Source organism: Halichoerus grypus, chromosome 11 (assembly GCF_964656455.1).
Source record: "Halichoerus grypus chromosome 11, mHalGry1.hap1.1, whole genome shotgun sequence".
Taxonomy (NCBI): Eukaryota; Metazoa; Chordata; class Mammalia; order Carnivora; family Phocidae; genus Halichoerus; species Halichoerus grypus.
This window is the reverse complement of record NC_135722.1, coordinates 38710863-38728668: the sequence shown is the minus strand read 5'-3', so window position 1 is coordinate 38728668 and position 17806 is coordinate 38710863. Positions and strand designations below refer to the sequence as shown.

The 17806-nt window shown below is 40.9% G+C and overlaps 2 protein-coding genes across 7 annotated transcripts in view; one reads left to right on the top strand and one right to left on the bottom strand.

Annotated features, from left to right (window-relative positions):
* HPS5 (HPS5 biogenesis of lysosomal organelles complex 2 subunit 2) overlaps positions 1–16982 on the bottom strand; it is a 45839-nt gene extending 28857 nt beyond the window's left edge. For 2 of the 4 annotated variants that reach the window (XM_078058323.1, XM_078058326.1), the window contains exons 1-6: positions 16685–16958; positions 11016–11179; positions 3418–3528; positions 3186–3250; positions 2288–2480; positions 579–712 (exon numbers count right to left, since the gene is read on the bottom strand). In XM_078058323.1, the coding sequence (XP_077914449.1) occupies positions 579–712; positions 2288–2480; positions 3186–3250; positions 3418–3528; positions 11016–11123 (611 nt within the window). In that variant the 5' untranslated portion in view covers positions 11124–11179; positions 16685–16958. The other 2 variants (XM_078058324.1, XM_078058325.1) reach the window with 2 other exon arrangements.
* A 79-nt stretch (positions 16983–17061) lies between these two features.
* The window catches only part of GTF2H1 (general transcription factor IIH subunit 1), a 38037-nt gene continuing 37292 nt past the window's right edge, over positions 17062–17806 (top strand). For 2 of the 3 annotated variants that reach the window (XM_036108846.2, XM_078058327.1), the window contains exon 1: positions 17062–17511. The gene's annotated coding sequence lies outside the window, so the exon portion shown is untranslated. The remainder of the gene's footprint in view (positions 17512–17806) is intronic. The other variant, XM_036108844.2, reaches the window with a different exon arrangement.

Here is a 17806-nt window from a genome sequence, read left to right as displayed (position 1 = left end):
TGGGGAAAAAAGAATCAGGAGTGAAAATTTCCCTGCAGTGAGGATGGCTGAGGAACTTTAGCACAGTGATACATAATACTTATTCCAAGTTGTTTCCTATTTTGTTCTGGTGTTTCAGAGACCAATCTGTTCAGAGAAACACTCCTTTGCCATTCACTGAACCTTTGGTTCCACCCTTGAGATTTTGGTAAAATATCTGTCAGCTTCACTAAGCTCTTAATTATTCTTCACCCAATTTTACCCATTAGTAAAATTCTATTAAACATACAACAAATCTCAACAACAACAAATTCAATCAAGGAAGACTTCCTGATTCCCCATATTAAAACAGGCCTTTGTCGGGCCTTCCCTCAAGGTCCTTTGACCATACTTCATGGAGTTAACTGAACATCTGTCTTAGTTGCCCACTGGACTGTCTCAGTCTCCCGTCTTTCCTATTCTCTAACATCAGCTTGCACACAGCTGGTTCCTCATTAGCATCTGTATTACTGAACGAAGGGGTTTGGGCTAGATGACTTCTAAGTCTCTGAGAGTTCTAGAATTCTGCATAACCTATGACTCATGGTTGGTCAATATACCTCTCAGTGTCACACAAGAAGGATCGAGTAAGTGAAGATATAAGTAGTCTTCCATCCAAATAATCTAACTGCACAACACAGGAGTCAACTGTTGTTACCGTCTGAACAGGAAACATCACAAAGGCAGCAGCTGCCTAAAAGAGACATGACAAGGAAAGAAGACTCATCTTTACATACCCATACAATTTCTTTCTCTTTACCTTTTAAGTGAAAATAATTTTGGATAGCAAAATAAAAATTTTAAATGGGCCAAAATTTAATTTGCCTATTAGGATATCAAAGTTTCACTCATTTAAAAAGCTGTGAAATACTTTGTTACATAACTGTAGAAGACAACTCTTAAGGCTCTGTTTCTGGTTATCTAATCTTAGAAGCTGGAATGACAAAGATAAAAGCAAGTTTGGGAACATGTGACAGAACTTTGTCACACCGAAAACAGTACTTCTCCCTTTGGAAAAAAAGACAAATTAGGGCTATACTACCTGTAAGGTTCCGAATGTTTTTTGGGATCAAAAATATGTTAGGAATCTAGAGGTAACTTTGATGGGTTACCATGGCCAAATCAGAAGAATATTCTTATGTGTTAATTAAAACAAAATAATTAAGCCAATGGTAGTTAGATTTCTTCTTTCCTGCAAAGATCCTATGTGGAAATAAGCCAAGCTCCCCACTACAACAATTTTAGAGAAGAGGGACAGTAAGAATTTGGTCTGCTCTGCCTTAATGAGAGACAGGAGCATTCTGTTAGGATAACCTGAAACTTAACCCTTCTACTCCAACAACTGTAGCAGGAAGCCTGGGACCCCGGCAGTTGAACACAATCCAGGAGGTACCTTTTAAGGTTCAATTTACGGTAAGTTACATCCATTCTGAGAAAAAAATATACCTAGACTCATGAGTTTCTTCTAAACAGGGACCAGGAGAATAGGAGCCTGGACAACTGATACCATTTCTATGTTTCCCATTTTGTTCACACAACTAATAAAGAGGCATCTTATTGGGGCACCTGGGTGGCTCAGTCAGTTAAGCGTCCAACTCTTGGTTTCAGCTCAGGTCGTGATCTCATAGGTCCTGGGATCAAGCCCTGCATCAGGCTCTGAGCTCAGCGAGGAGTCTGAAAGATTCTCTCCCTCTGTCCCTACCCCCATTTATTCTCTCTCTCTCAAAATAAAAAAAAGGAAAGAAAAAAAAGAGGCATCTTATCTTTATTTTTTTTTTAAAGATTTTATTTATTTGTCAGAGAGAGCGAGAGAGAGAGAGCAAGAGCACGCGGACAAGCAGGGGGAGGGGCAGACACAGGAAGAAGCATGCTCCCCACTGAGCATGGAGCCCGATGTGGGACTCAATCCCAGGATCCTGCGATCATGACCCGAACTGAAGGCAGACGGGTGTCCCGCATCTTAACTTTATTAATACTCTAGTATTAATGCTTAATTTAAGTGTGCCATACAGGTGAATTACAGAGTACTGTAATAGACAATGTGCAAATTATTGAAGTTAACTCACAAAAGATACCCTGCAACAGTATCAAGCTAAACCAGGCTACTATATGTACTACACACAAACAAGTCTCCTCAAAATTAATAGTCTGGGCTCTAGATCAGTCCCCCAAGAAATATAATAGATATAATTGTGTCCTTCAATTGAAATTATGTAAGACAGTATCTTATATCTCACCCACATACACAAAGAACTGGACTGATTCTTACCTTTGCTTGTTTAGAAGTGTTAAGTTTGATGGCAGAAACTTTCCCCATATGATCACCTACAAAAACTCTAAGAAGAGCTGTGTCCCAACAGAGAGCTGTAACTTTTCGGCCTTTATGCTCTGAAGACACATAAATTCGTTCTGGTTTCCCACGACGCTCCTGATTTAATTCCCAAACAACTACGAGACCTTGACTGCAAGAAAATGAGTCACAGAGGCAGATTTTTGGCAATGGTGAAAAAGGTGCAATTTCTTTGTATCACAGTATCAATTATATTAAATATACATGCAAACTCCTGTTCTTCAAAAAAAAAAAAAAAAAGTAGAAAGTCAAGGTACTAATTTCCTTGCTTTAGTCCACCTATCTAGTACAAGAGAACTTAGACTTTCTAAATTATCTCTGTTACCTTTCTCTTTTAAGGCCACTGAAATATTGTTGCCTCACACTGACATTTTCCATAAACCATAGTGACCAACTATCTATCTGTCCTGGTTTGCAGGGAACTGAGAGATTTCCTTAGGACACGAGACTTTCAGTGCTAAAATTGGGGACAATCATAGGCAAACCAGGATGGTTGGCCACCCTAACAAACATACAAATATATCTGTCAATTTAAACTGTATTTAGAGGGTCACCTGGGTGGCTCAGTCAGTTAAGTGTCTTTGGACTCTTGATTTTGGCTCAGGTCATGATCTCAGGGTCATAGATGGAACCCCTGCATGGCATCGGGCTCCACACTCAGCAGACAGCCTGCTTGGGATTCTTTCTCTCCCTCTTCCTCTGCCCCTCCCCCTGCTGGCATGAGGGCTCACTCTCAAAAAAATAATAAAATAAAATAAAATAAAATAAAATAAAATGTATTTAGGAAAGATCAGATCATTTTAAAGGAGTTTCTCACCTGGTAGCTACAGCAACATAATCATCATCATGTAAACAACAGGCAACCTGAGAAATTGCACCTTCCTGTAACACAAAAGGAAAAATATTAGGTGTCTCAAAAATGTTCATTTTTTACTTTTAAATCTCAAGATTTACATTCCCCTTTTACTCCAAATGATTATGCATAATAGAGAAATTCGAATTTACGAAAGGTAGTCGAAATGGTATGACAGGACTACCCTTAATCTTACCCTGTGTGAAAGAAAAAGCCTGTGCTTCCAGCCTTCTTTCTGAATGAGGTTGAGTCCTCCTCCTGAACTGCCCAAAGCCAACCATTTCCGAGACACAGCTATGCTCGTGCACTAAAAACATTTAAACAGACAAGATCATCATAGTCACATAACCAAATTAACTACCGGAAACAAATACGAAGGATCTGTGTAGCAGGTTCCTACCCCAACCCTACCCCCTGCCCAGTTGGCCACCACATAATGGCACTCACCCTTTCATTCTAGTATAGTGAAACATACAGAACATTTTGGTTTTAAATGTTTAATTGAATCTCAAAATGACTGAATAGGCTCAACTGTACAAATGAGTAATTTTCTCTTAGCAAAATCCAGTTATCAGACCATTCATCTTTTGCATAATTTGGCTAGGTCATTCCAATGTTGACCACAAGGATGAAAGATCAAGTAAGTCTCCAGGGGATAAAGCAATGCTTTAACCATTTACTCACTTGAATCATTTCTAGTCTACATAATTGGCACACAAACTACCCACAGCTTTTAGAACAAGTAGGACTGTGGAGGACAGAGATGCAGGTCAATTATGTCTCCCCCAACCACGCTCAGCTTGCTGATTCCTTTCCTTATCCACCAGAAAAAAACAGTGGCCATGCTGGGCCCAATAATATTCTGTGGCAAAATTTGTTGCTTGGCTGATGAACAGACACTCCCAACACTCTCAACCTTGCTTTCCACCACAGAAGCTGGAAAATCTAAATATTCATTTACCCAGTTTCTCTTTCCTTTTTTAAGACTGTATTTATTTATTTGACAGAGAGAGAGAGAGCACAAGCAGGGGAAGCAGCAGGCAGAGGGAGAGGGAAAAGCAGGCTCCCCGCTGAGCAGGGAGCTTGACATGGGGCTCTGATCCCAGGACCGTGAGATCACGACCTGAGCCAAAGGCAGATGCTTAACTGACTGAGCCACCCAGGTGCCCCATTACCCATTTTCTCTTGAAGCTAGGGGGAGCTATGTGACTAACATCCAGCTAATAATAAGCCTGCTAGAGTTTCTTAGAAAGGTTTGCCTTACTAGGTAAAAGGCAGAGTCTAAAGAAAAGAAAGCCTTTGAAAAACAATGGATAATGATACAATAATAGTAGGAGACTTGAACACCCTATTCACATCGATGGATAAATCATCCAAACAGAAAATCAACAAGAAAACAGTGGCTTTGAATGACACGCTGCACCAGATGAATTTAACAGGCATATTCAGAACATTCCACCCTAAAACAGCAGAATACACACTCTTTCAAGTGCACATGGAACAGTTTCCAGAATAGATCACACACTAGGCCACAAAACAAGTCTCAATAAATTAAAACAAAATCAAAGTCCTACCATGCACCTTTTCTGACCACAACACTATGAAACTAGAAATCAACCACAATAAAAAATTTGGAAAGAGCACAAATACATGGATATTAAATAATATGCTACTAAACAATGAATGGATCAACCAAGAAATCAAAGAAGAAATAAAAAATTACATGGAAACAAATGAAAATGAAAACAACGGTCCAAAATCTTTGATGCAGCAAAAGTAGTTCTAAGAGCGAAGTTGACAGCAATACAGGCCTACAATCAAGACACAAGAAAAATCTCAAAACAACCTAACCTCACACCTAAAAGAGCTAGAAAAAGGAGGATAAAACCTAAACCAAGCAAAAGGAAGGAAATAATAAAGATTAGAGCAGAAAAAAAAATGATATAGAAACTAAAAAAATACAACAGATCAGTGAAACCAGGAGCTGGTTCTCTGAAAAGATCAACAAAATTGATAAACCTGTAGCCAGACTCATTAAAAAAAAAAAAACCAGAGAGAAGACCCAAATAAACAAAATCACTAATGAAAGAGGAGAAATAACCAACACCACAGAAATAAAACTGTAACAGAATATTATGAAAACCTGTATGCCAACAAACTGGACAACTTAAAAGAAATGGGTAAGTTCCTAGAAATATAATCTCCCAAAACTGTTCCTAGAAATTTAATCTCCCAAAACTAAAGCAGGAGGAAATAGAAAATTTGAACAGACCAATTACCAGCAATGAAACTGAACTGAAGTAATCAAAAAACTCCCAACAAACAAAAGTCCAAGGCCAGATGGCTTCACAAGAGAATACTATGAAACATTTAAAGAAGAGTTACTACTGGGGCGCCTGGGTGGTTCAGTAGTTGGTTGAGCATCCGACTCTTGGTTTGTTTTCATTGTTTTGTTTTAATTAAAGATTTTTATTTATTTATTTATTTATTTATTAGAGAGAGAGAGCGAACACGAGGGAGTGCGCATGCACAAGCAGGGGGAGCAGCAGGCAGAGGGAGAAGCAGGCTCCCCGCTGAGCAGGGAGCCTTATGCGGGACTTAATCCCAGGACCTCAGGATCATGACCTGAGTTGAAGGCAGACACTTAACCAACTGAGCCAGCCAGGTATTCCTGACTCTTGGTTTTGGCTCAGGTCATGATCTTGGGGTCGTGGGATCAAGTACCGTCCTCCAGTCGGGATCCACACTCAGTGGGGAGTCTTCCTGGGGTTCTCTCTCTCCCCCTCTTCCTCTGCCCCTCCCCCCACCTGCATGTGCACACTGCTCCCTTGCTCTCTAAAACAAACAAATAAATCTTTAAAATAAATAAATAAGACTTACTACCTATTCTTCTCAAACTATTCCAAAAAATACAAGAGGAAGGAAAACTTCCAAATTCATTCAATGAGGCTATTACCACCCTGATATCAAAACCGGATAAAAACACCACAAAAAACAGAACTACAGGCCAATATCTCTCATGAATATCGAAGCAAATATCCTCGACAAAATATTAGCAAGCTGAATCCAACAATACATTAAAAAAATCACATACCCAATTAAGTGGGATTTATTCCCAGGATACAAGGATGGTTCAGTATTCGCAAACAATCAACATGATACATCACATAAATAAGAAAAAGGATAAAAACCATATAATCATTTCAATAGATGCAGAAAAAACACCTGACAAGGTACAAAATCCATTCATGATAAAAATCCTCTGCAAAGTAGGTCCAGAGGGAACATACTTCAACATAATAAAGACCTTCTATGAAAAATCCACAGACGACATCATACTCAATGGGCTAAAACGGACCTGTTCCCCTAAGGTCAGAACAAGACAAGGATGTCCAATCTCACCACTTTTACTCAACATACTACTGGAAGTCCTAGCCACAGATAGTAGACAACATAAAGAAATAAAAGGCACTGAAATCAGTAAGGAAGAAGTAACACCCCCACTACTCGCACATAACATGGTACTACATATAGAAAACCCTAAGAACTCCACCAAAAAACTACCAGATCTGATAAAGTAAATACAGTAAAGTCACAGGATACAAAATCAATGTACAGAAATCTGTTGCATTCCTATACACTATTAATGAAGCAGCAGAAAATGAAATTAAAAAAAAAAAATCCCATTTACAACTGCACCAAAAACAGTATCAAAGAATAAATTTAACCAAAAGAGATGAAAATCCTGTACTCTGAAAACTATAAAACACCGATGAAAGAAATTCAAGATGATGCAAAAAAAAAAAAAAAAGAAAAAGAAAGATGTTCTATGCTCACAGGTTGGAAGAACAAATATTGTTGAAATGTCTATACTACCCAACACAATCTACAGATTTAATGCAATCTGTATCAAAATACCAACAGCATTTTTCACAGAACTACAACAAACAATCCCAAAATTTGTATGAAACTACAAAAGGGGGCACCTGGGTGGCTCATTCGTTAAGCATCTGCCTTCAGCTCAGGTCATGATCCCAGAGTCCTGGGATCGAGCCCCACATCGGGCTCCCTGCTCAGCGGGAAGCCTGCGTCTCCCTCTCCAACTCCCCCTGATTGTGTTCTCTCTCTCACTTTCTCGAAAGAAACTACAGAAGGCCTTGAAGAGCCAAAGCAATCTTGAAACACTGGAGGTATCACAAGTCTCGATTTCAAGTTATGTTACAAAGTGGTAGTAATTAAAACAGTATGGTACTGGCATAAAAACAGACACATAGATCAATGGAACAGAACAGAAAACCCAGAAATAAACCCACGAGTATAAGGTCAATTAATCTTCAACAAAGGAGGAATAAATAAACAATGGGAAAAAACAGTCTCTTCAACAAATGGTGCTGGGAAAACTGGACAGCCACATGCAAAAGAATGAAACTGGACCACTTTCTAACCCCATACACAAAAATAAACTAAAAATGGATTAAAGACCTAAATGTGAGACCTGAAACCATAAAAATCCAAGAAGAGAGCATAGGCAGTTATCTCGGACATTGGCCACAACAACATTTTTCTAGATATGTCTCCTGAGGCAAAGAAAATAAAAGCCAAAATAAACTAGTGGGACTATATCAAAATAAAAAGTTTCTACACAACAAAGGAAACAATCAACAAAACTAAAAGGCAACCTACTGAATGGGAGAAGATATTTACAAACAACATATCCGATTAAGGGTTAGTATCCAAAATATATAAATAACTTATACAACTCAATACTCAAAAACCCAAAATATCCAAAAAACAATCTGATTAAAAAATGGGCAGATGACATGAACAAACATTCTTCCAAAGAGGACATACAGATGGCCAACAGATACATGAAAAGATGCTCAATATCACTCATCATCAGGGAAATGCAAATCAAAACCAAAATAAGACATCACCTCCTACCTATCAGAATGGCTAAAATCAAAAACACAAGAAACAAGTGTTGGCAAGGATGTGGAGAAAAGGAACCCTTTTGCACTGTTGGTGGGAATGAAAACCGGCGCAGCCGCTGTGGAAAACAGTATGGAGATTCCTCAAAAAATTAAAAGCAGAACTACTCTAGGACCCAGTAATTGCTCTACTGGGTATTTACACAAAAAATACAAAGAACATGGGGCGCCTGGGTGGCTCAGGCAGTTAAGCATCCACCTTTGGCTTGGGTCATGATCTCGGGGTTCTGGGATTGAGCCCCGCATCGGGCTCTCTGCTCAGCGGTGAGTCTGCTTCTTCCTCTCCCTCTGTGCGCATTCTCTCTCTCTCTCTCTCAAATAAATAACTTTTTTTAAAAAAATTAAAAAACACTAATTCAGAGGGATACATGCACCTCTACGTTTACTGCCGCGTTATTTACAACAGCCAAACTATGGAAGTAGCTCAAGTGTCCATCGACAAATGAATGGATAAAGAAAATGTGGTATATATCTACAACAGAATATTACTCAGCCATAGAAAAAGAATGAAATCTTGCCATTTGCACCCACATGGATGGAGCTAGAGTGTATAATGCTAAGTGAAGTCAGAGAAAGATAAAATACCATATGATCTCACTGTGGAATTTAAGAAACAAATAAGCAAAGGAAAAAAAAAAAGAGCTAGAGAAACAAACCAAGAAACAGGCTCTTTTTTTTTTTTTTTTTTAAGAGGGGGAGGGAGAGTCGGGGGAAAAGGAGAGAAAGCATCCCAAGCAGGCTCCACACTCAGCACGGAGCCCAGTGCAGAGCTGGATCCCACAACCCTGAGATCACGACCTGAGCCAAAACTGACAAGTGGATGCTTAACCAACTGAGCTACTCAGGTGCCCCAAGAAACAGACAATCTTAACTATAGAGAACAAACTGATGGTTACCAAAGGGGAGGTAGGTGGGGGAACGGGGGAAATAGGGGATGGGGATTAAAAGTGCACTTATCATGGGGCAGCTGGGTGGCTCAGTCGGTTAAGAGTCTGCATTCTGCTCAGGTCAAGATCTCAGGGTCCTGGGATTGAGCCCCAGCGGGGAGCATGCTTCTCCCTCTCTCTCCCCTGCTAGTGCTCTCTCTCTCACTCTCTCAATTAAGTAAAATCTAAAAAAAAAAAAAAAACTGCTTAAAAAAAGTACACTTATCATGATTTAAAAAAAATAAAATAGGGTGCCTGGGTGGCTCACTCGTTAAGCATCTGCCTTCAGGGTCCTGGGATCGAGTCCCACATCGGGCTCTCTGCTCGGCAGGAAGCCTGCTTCTCTCTCTCCCACTCCCCCTGCTTGTGTCCCCTCTCTCACTGTGTCTCTCTCTGTCAAATAAATAAAAATCTTAAAAATAAATAAATAAATAGGGCGCCTGGGTGGCTCAGTTGGTTAAGCGACTGCCTTCGGCTCAGGTCATGATCCTGGAGTCCCGGGATCGAGTCCCGCATCGGGCTCCCTGCTCAGCAGGGAGTCTGCTTCTCCCTCTGACCCTCCCCCCTCTCATGTGCTCTCTCTCTCTCTCTCTCTCAAATAAATAAATAAAAAATCTTTATAAAAAAAAAAAATAAATAAATAAATAAATAAATAAATAAATAAATAAATAAATAAAAATAATTTTAAAAATAAAATAAATTTTTTAAAAATAAAAAAATAAACAATAAACCCAGGGGGGAAAAAAGAAAAGAAAGTCTTTGCTTGTGGTCCCATCTTTCCTGCTTGAGATGCTAATGGAAACATCAAGACTGGAGCCAGGACACCTATTTTGCAAGTGTGACTAAAAACCAATATATGGATGATGATAGAACAGGAAAGATGGAGAGCCTGGTACCTCAGTGGTATCATTGGGCCACTACACTAAACCCAGAAACAATAGCTTCCAACAGGGTTATAAACACCTTTATTGGTTAAGCCATACTACACCAGGTAGGACATCCCATAATGTGCGGTTAAAAAAGTCTAACTGAAATCAACCCTCATGATTGTTGTTCATTTTACTTTGCCTATTATGTCTTATTCTTTTGCTCAGAGGCTACAAAAGTACTTGGGGGAGCAGAAGTATAAAAATGAAATTATTTTGGAATTGGTTATAAGATTTTGTTCTTCACCATGTCATTCCTGAGTTTATCAGAACTCAGGGTTTGAGGGGAGCACATACTTCTTCTCACAGAACTAACAGCTTTTGCTCTGTTTCCTAAAATGGAGGGTACATCAAACTCCTTGTTTTGGAATGAGCTTAGTATAACGACAGTGGTTCATGTTGCTTAAAATGCAACAGGGTATACTCGTTTATACTATTTTATTTTCAATCAAATACATTATTTTCTGAGAAAAAAACAGATTATTGTGAAGGGAAAAAAATTCAGCAATCAGTACCATGGTTTTCAAGGATGGGAAAGAAGAATTCAAATGAGAGCTCAAAAAGTAAATCAAGAAAGAGCTACAGGGGCACCTGGGTGGCTCAGTTGGTTAAGCATCCGCCCTCGGCTCAGGTCATGGTCCCGGGGTCCTGGGATCGAGGCCCACACATCAGGCTCCCTGCTCAGTGGGGAGGTCTGCTTCTCCCTTTCCCTCTGCCTCACCCCTAGCTTGTGCTCACATGCACACACGCTCTCTCTCTCTCTCAAATAAATCTTTAAAAAAAGAAAAAAAGAGCTATGAACATGCTACTTGTATGTAAGGTATTACTAGCACAGGGAAGAACACCCAAGATTCCATTAAACTTAAAGAACTACAGGGCAGGGAGCATATATAAAAGAGCACACAGAACATACAAATATGAACATGAAACAGCTACAAGGATCAAGAAATTCACCTTTAGACGACTGGAGTCCAGCCTCAAGGCTGAAAGTAATGGATCCAGAGACTCAAACTCTGCAAGAACATGGCTGTAGGACTCCGGTATCACTGGCACAAAAGTCATTTAGCCGGAAAGTTGAAATTACGTTGAGTGACAGGCACAGTGTTCCTGAATAAAACCTGCAAAAATATAATTTAAGAAGCTCTTCGCTCAGTTAGCATGCATTTAATGGATATATGGAGAACAGACAGAAACATAAGAAAGGGACAAGGATCCCTACTCTGGAGGTACTTAGCATCTAAAAGGAAAGAAAGCACACATAAGTAATATTATACGCAACCATCACCTTGTACTATATCATTGCCGGACTCTGAAATCCCAGGGAATCAAGTCGAGATTCTCAAGGTCTTCCATAATCCTATCCCATTCTATTTATCTCACAGTTTCAGTAAGTAGGATAGGTAATGTGGGATTTAAGAGGAAAATTGGTCAAGCTCTTCTTTGGTAAAATAGCAACCTCAGCTGTACTTCTTCAAGTTGTAAATCTTCTGCCTTTAAGAGTCATTAAAAGGCAACGTTCTTGAGGCGCCAGGGTGGCGCAGCCAGTTAAGTGTCTGCCTTCGGCTCGGGTCATGATCCCAAGGTCCTGGGATCGAGCCCTGCATCGGGCTCCCTGCTCAGCAGAGAGCCTGCTTCTCCCTCTCCCTTTGCCGCTCTCTCTCTCAAATAAGTAAATAAAATCCTTTAAAAATATATATTAAAAAAAAGGCAATGTTCTCTAAAGGCTTCAAACTATAAACCCTTATCAGCAAATTCAACAGTTATCAGCCAACAATTTAACTGTGCTTAATAGAAAGAGACCTCTGGATCTCTTTCTCCAAACCATCAGGGGCTCAGTATCTGTTGAATGAATGCACCTACTAAGTGGGATGTAAAGTGCAGGGAATTAAAGCTCAAAGAAAAGTAAGAGCTTCAATAAGAGAACTGATACGAATGAATGGGAATAAGAATACAAGACAGCAAATGCTAAATACCCAATGAAGACTTTGTAAACTAACACAAGAGTTTATCTGTTCAGCAACTCTCAAGTGTACATTTTTGTCAAATTGCACCAACTTCCAAAAAAGAAATAAAGTTCAAGAAAATTCTTACCCATTAATTTTAACTTTTCTCAGTCATTTGTAACATGCCAAATTAAAAGCAAACACTACAGAAAAATTTAGAAACCACCATTTCTACTTGTTTTTAAATTATACTTTTTTATTTTTTTTTGGAACTACATGTATTTACTCATTCATATATTCACCAAATATGTACATAGTGTCACCAGCTAGACCCTAAGACATAACCTTTACTTCTCACCCGCTTGTTGCCACTGACCTTTGTCCCACATTTTTCCTTAAGCTCTTCTTTCCAGCTTATCTCTTCACTCAGGCAAGACCCGAGGGGCCTAACATCCCGTGATAGAAACCGAAACTACGCCTCAAGCAGTAACCATTGCCTGGATGGGAGCTCTGTCAGCTCAGGCGGCCCAGACCCGTCTGAGCTCACCCTCCTGACTCATGCCTGCGCAGATGGACCGCGGAGTGACCGACGGTTACCTTTACCTCAATAGAACACTAAAATCTCCACCCAAGATGGAGCACGAGCCTGCTTTACATGACATACAATGTACGTATGAGCATGTTTCCGTAAGGACCTTATGCCCGCCCCGACACAGGACGACAAGGCTCCCCTATCTAAATATTCATCCTAGCCCTCAGTAAAAGAAACCCATTCGCCCTTGCTCGGGGAGTCACAGCTTTGGAAGTTACTCCCCATGATCTCCTTATTTGCTGCAAATGAAGTTTCCTTCGTGCGACAACTCATGTGGTGTAGTTTCTACCTACCTCAAAATTAGGTTACAATAGCACCGACTTGTGCACTGTTCTAGGTCCAGGAGATAAAACAGGACAAAACAAAGTCCTAACATTCGTGGAGCATACTTCCCAGTGTCAAAACACACATAAGCTTATGATGTTTTTTAATTGCATAGACATAATATAGTCTTATTTCCTATTCGTTATACTGTTCTTAATACTGCTTGACCTCTGCAAGGAGAATAGCATTTCAAGAAAAACAACAAATCTTTAGTAGTCCCATACTCAAAATATCTGAGACTTAGAGGGCGCCTAGCTGGCTCAGTCAGTGGAGTGTGTGACTCTTGATCTCAGGGTTGTGAGTTCAAGCCCTACTCTGGGTGTAGAGATTAACTAAAAATAAATCTTTCAGAGTGCCAAGGTGGCTCAGTTGGTTAAGGGTATGCTTTCGGCTCAGGTCACGATCCTGGGGTCCTGGGATTGAGACCCATGTGAGGCTCCTTGCTCAACGGGGAGTCTGCTTCTCCTCCCTCTACCCCTCCCTCCTTTCATGCTCTCTCTCTCAAATAAATCAATAAAATCATTTTAAAAATAAATAAGTAAAATCTTTACCAAAAAAAATTGAGAATTCCTGACCTATGAAAAATCTCTCATTCTTTTCACTCATTCATTTTATTGAGTTCCTAGTAAAATATGAGGCACAATGGTGGGAACAAGACAAAATAATTCCAGAAATCAGTCACTTTATAAATAGGGAGAAAAAGAACACAAACCCCCCTCATAAGGGAGACATAAGCAAAGTGCTATGTTGGAACTTAGAGGACAGAAAAATCACATTGAGTTAAAGGGAACCATAAAAAACTTCCTAAGGGAAGTAGCACTGGAACTGAGTAGGCTTTTATTAGAAGGAAAAGGAACAGGGCAGCAATAAGCAGAAATATAGAGGATACATTTAGAGATACATTTAGTCTTTGGTTGAAACACAGGAATACAAGGAATGGAGTAATGAAAGATAAAAGTGGAAGAGTAATTCAGCACAAGGTATGAAATACTTTGACTTTCAAACCAAGGAACCTGAATAAATTTTAATTTGAGGGGCAACTGAAAGGCATTGAAGGATTTGGTATTAGTCACATAATTTCTGTTAAGTGCTGTGGACACACACTAGAAAACAGACTTGAGAAAAGTGTTGAGTGGTAAGGAAGTAAAGATAAGGCCTTCCAATTACCGAAGAAATCTGGCGGAGAAGAAAACCTCTCTTTTTTTTTTTTTTAAGACTTATTTGAAGGTGGGGGGCAGAGGGAGAGAATCTTCAAGCAGACACACTGCTGAGTGAGGAGCTGGAGGTGGGACTCTATCCTACAACCCATGAGGTCGTGACCTGAGCTGAAATCAAGAATCCGACACGACCGAGCCACCCAGGGACCCCAACGTCTCTTCACTTTCTGACCAGGAGAGACTCAAACAGATTTGTAAGTAGTAGCTAAGAATCTTTAAAATGAAAAGGACTGAAGATACAAGAAAAAGACAAAACCGTAGTATAAAATCCTGAAGAAGAAAGAAAGGAATGACATCAAGTGCACAGTGTCTATCTCTTCTGTTTGTTATCCTAAGCTCTGAGGTGGATAGGCCATCTGGCCTTGATCTCAGTGTCCTACAAGTTATAATTTAACGAGGTAAAAAGGAACCTAGTAAGTTCCTGTTTTTCTAAAAAAGATTTAATGGGAAAGGAGAATGAAAAAGAAACAGCATAAGCAATGTCACTTCTCAAGAGAAGTTGCAGGGCGATGGGGTTAAGCCAACTCCAAATTTATACTTCTTTGTGCTTATTCTCTCCCTTTAATATTTAAATCTGATCACTTAGAGCTTTTACTAATTATTTCTAACTGTGTCTTTAAGGGAGCAAGTTTACTTCTTCCAAAACAACCCTTCAGTATTTGAAAAGTGTTATCAGTGTTATCAGGTCTTCTAAAAATTTAACATTCCCAATTCTTCATTTCTGGCATGACAATTTCCAAATTCCTCTCTATTCTTGTCAACCTTCTACACAGGTGATTTAGTTTGCCTGAAAATATGGTGCCTAGAACTGAACATAATACTCCTTAAGTAGTTGGATAACACAGAATAGAATAGAAACACTAACTTCCTGGACTTGAACACTAAATTTCTATATTACAACCTAAAATAGCATCTGATGTGTTTTTAAAGTGGCCATGTCACACTTTTGATTCAACTAAAACCCAAAGAAATTTTCACATAAAATGAATATAATCTTCCTACCTAATATTTATATACAATAGAATTGAGCTCAACCTGAAATTTGCTATTAATCAAATGTGACAATGAATATAAAAAGTACTTACAAATTTAAATTCTCTGTAAAAACAATAGTAGAATGTTGACAACTGTTAAAGATGGGCTCTGAGTACGTGGGGGTTCATTTTATTATCCTATCTATTTTTGTCTATGTTTGAAATTTTCCATAACAAAACTTTTTTAAGTATTTTTTTAAAGATTTTATTTATTTCAGAGAGAGCAAGCGAGAGTGCGGGGGCAAGGGTGGGTAGGAGGAGGAGAGAATCTCAAGCGGACTCTGCGCCCAACCCAATAGGAGGCTTGATCCCACCACCCCGAGATCATGACCTGAACCCCAATCAAGAGTCGCTCAACCTGGCTGAGCCACCCAGGAGCGCCTTTAAGTATATACTTTTTTTTTTTAAGATTTTATTTATTTGAGAGAGAGTGAAAGCGAGAGAGATCACAGAGGCAGAGGGAGCAGCAGACTTGCCACTGAGTGGAGAGCCCGATGGCAGGATTGATCCCAAGTCCCTAAGATCATGACTCGAGCCAAGGAAGAGGCTTAACCAATCGGAGCCACCCACGTGCCCCAAGTACATACTTTTAAAAAGAAATCTTTGTACAAACCTTCAAACGCTCCCCTTCTTACATAATCTATGATCTCATCCTTACTTCTTTTTCCAGCCTCACCTTCCACTTTATACCCCTATTTTCCAACTATACCAAGTTATCTTCTGTCCCTTTCATTGTATAAACTTTCTGTGCCTCCATGATTTAATATACTGTTTTTTGAATCTTCATCCATCTAACAAAACCCTACCTTTCTGCAAAGCTGAGTTTAAATATTACTTCTGTTAAGCCTGCACACCTCTAGCCTAGCAAAAAAACCTAAGCGAATAAAAGGTGGCTATAAATGCTTATCCAAGTCAGTGCAACAATTCTTCTTAAGGGCTGGCTTGCCCAAGGTTACAGAACTCTGCTGAGCTGAGACTAGAACCCACTTCTCCTGAGTCCAAATCTAATCATCTTTCCATTTCCATGCATTAAAACCTGATGGTAACATAAACGAGTAGGATTAAGAAAAGGTTTTTCTCATCACCCTAGTACTCATTTTACCAATGGACCACAATGTTTGCTGCTCACACATCAAAAGCAAACAACGGCGTTCTCTTTCCCCCACTAGGTACGTGGAAGGAGGAAGACAGAAGGAAGCAAACAATTAAAGATATTATGCGAAGGGTAAGTAGGAGATTCCACCATTCCGTAACAGGATCTTTCTTTCTTTTTTTTTTTTTTTTTTAAAGGTTTTATTTATTTGACAGAGAGAAAGACAGCCAGAGAGGGAACACAAGCAGCGGGAGTGGGAGAGGGAGAAGCAGGATCTTTCTACCCAAGAAGTAATAATCAGAACTCTTCGCCTTAGAGAAATGGCAACTCACTCATAAATGCATCATGCATTCAGCATGCTTTGTACCCACCGCTGCAAACGGTCCCTGCGCACAAGAAGCTTTCTAGCGGAACCAATACCTTTTTTCAGCGGTATCTTTAATACTGTATTCAGATCTCTCCAGGAGAGAAGCCTCAGTAACCAAGTTTTCAAAGCAGGTTCACAGACCAGCAGCACTGCTCAGCCCCGCTTCATCATCTCCAGGCCGGCAGCCCCAATTCTCAGTGGATCAGATCTTCTCACGGCCGGCCTCCGGAACACTCACCTAGCAACTAAAAGGGGTACAGACACTAAAACGAGCAACGAAGAGCGACACCTGAGAGTCTTTCTCCCCTTCCGCACCCCCCCTCCCTGGCTTACGTCATCCAGAAGCGCCGAGGACGCGGGGACAACGCTATTAACGGTACTTCCTTGTCACGTGACGGGTTACGCCCCTGCTTGCGCGTGGTCCCTCCCCCTCCGGCCGCGGTCGCAATTACGCTCTCTGCGGCCTGCAGTCCACGGGTTGCTGCCGGCTGACGACGCAGCGCCAACAGGGACCGGAGGACCTTTAGGCTAAAGGGGTGAGCCAGCCAGGATCCCGGAACCTTTCACAGCTTGAGACCGGCGAAAGGAAATGAAACAGGCGGGAACCGGCGGGGGAGGGAGGGAACTAGCGGAAGGTGTCATGGCGGCCGCGCTCTGGGTCACGTGCCCGGCAGGCCCGCCTTGGTACTTCCGGTCACGTGCCCTCAGAGTCCTCGCAGCCAGCGATGGAGGCGAGACCCCTCAGTAGCAGAGGCGGTGGCGACGGCGGTGGCTACTGGGTTTCAGCGTTCTCCCGGCAGCGTCTCTAAGAAGCGCAGCGGAACTCGACTCGACTCGGCCCAGTTACTTACTCCCTGCCCAGAGCCGTAGCTTCCACCTGGTAAGTTTAGACCGAAGAATGGGGGTGGGTGGGTGAGTGAGGAGCTGACAGGCCCGGGGGCCGCAGGACGGCGCGCGTTCTACCCCTTTTCCCTGTGTCCCTGTTGCCGTCGCCACAACTCCTAAGCTCGCTGTCTCGGTAGCCCTTTATTGTCCTGAAGCGGGAGATAGGCGACCCCTAATCTGCTGGCCTGTAGGAAGTCTGCCCCATTACTAAGAGCAGGGACTCGAAGATTTACCCAAAGCCAGGATTAGACGTGGCTCCGGAGAATGAAGGACGTGAAGGCCTCTGCCTG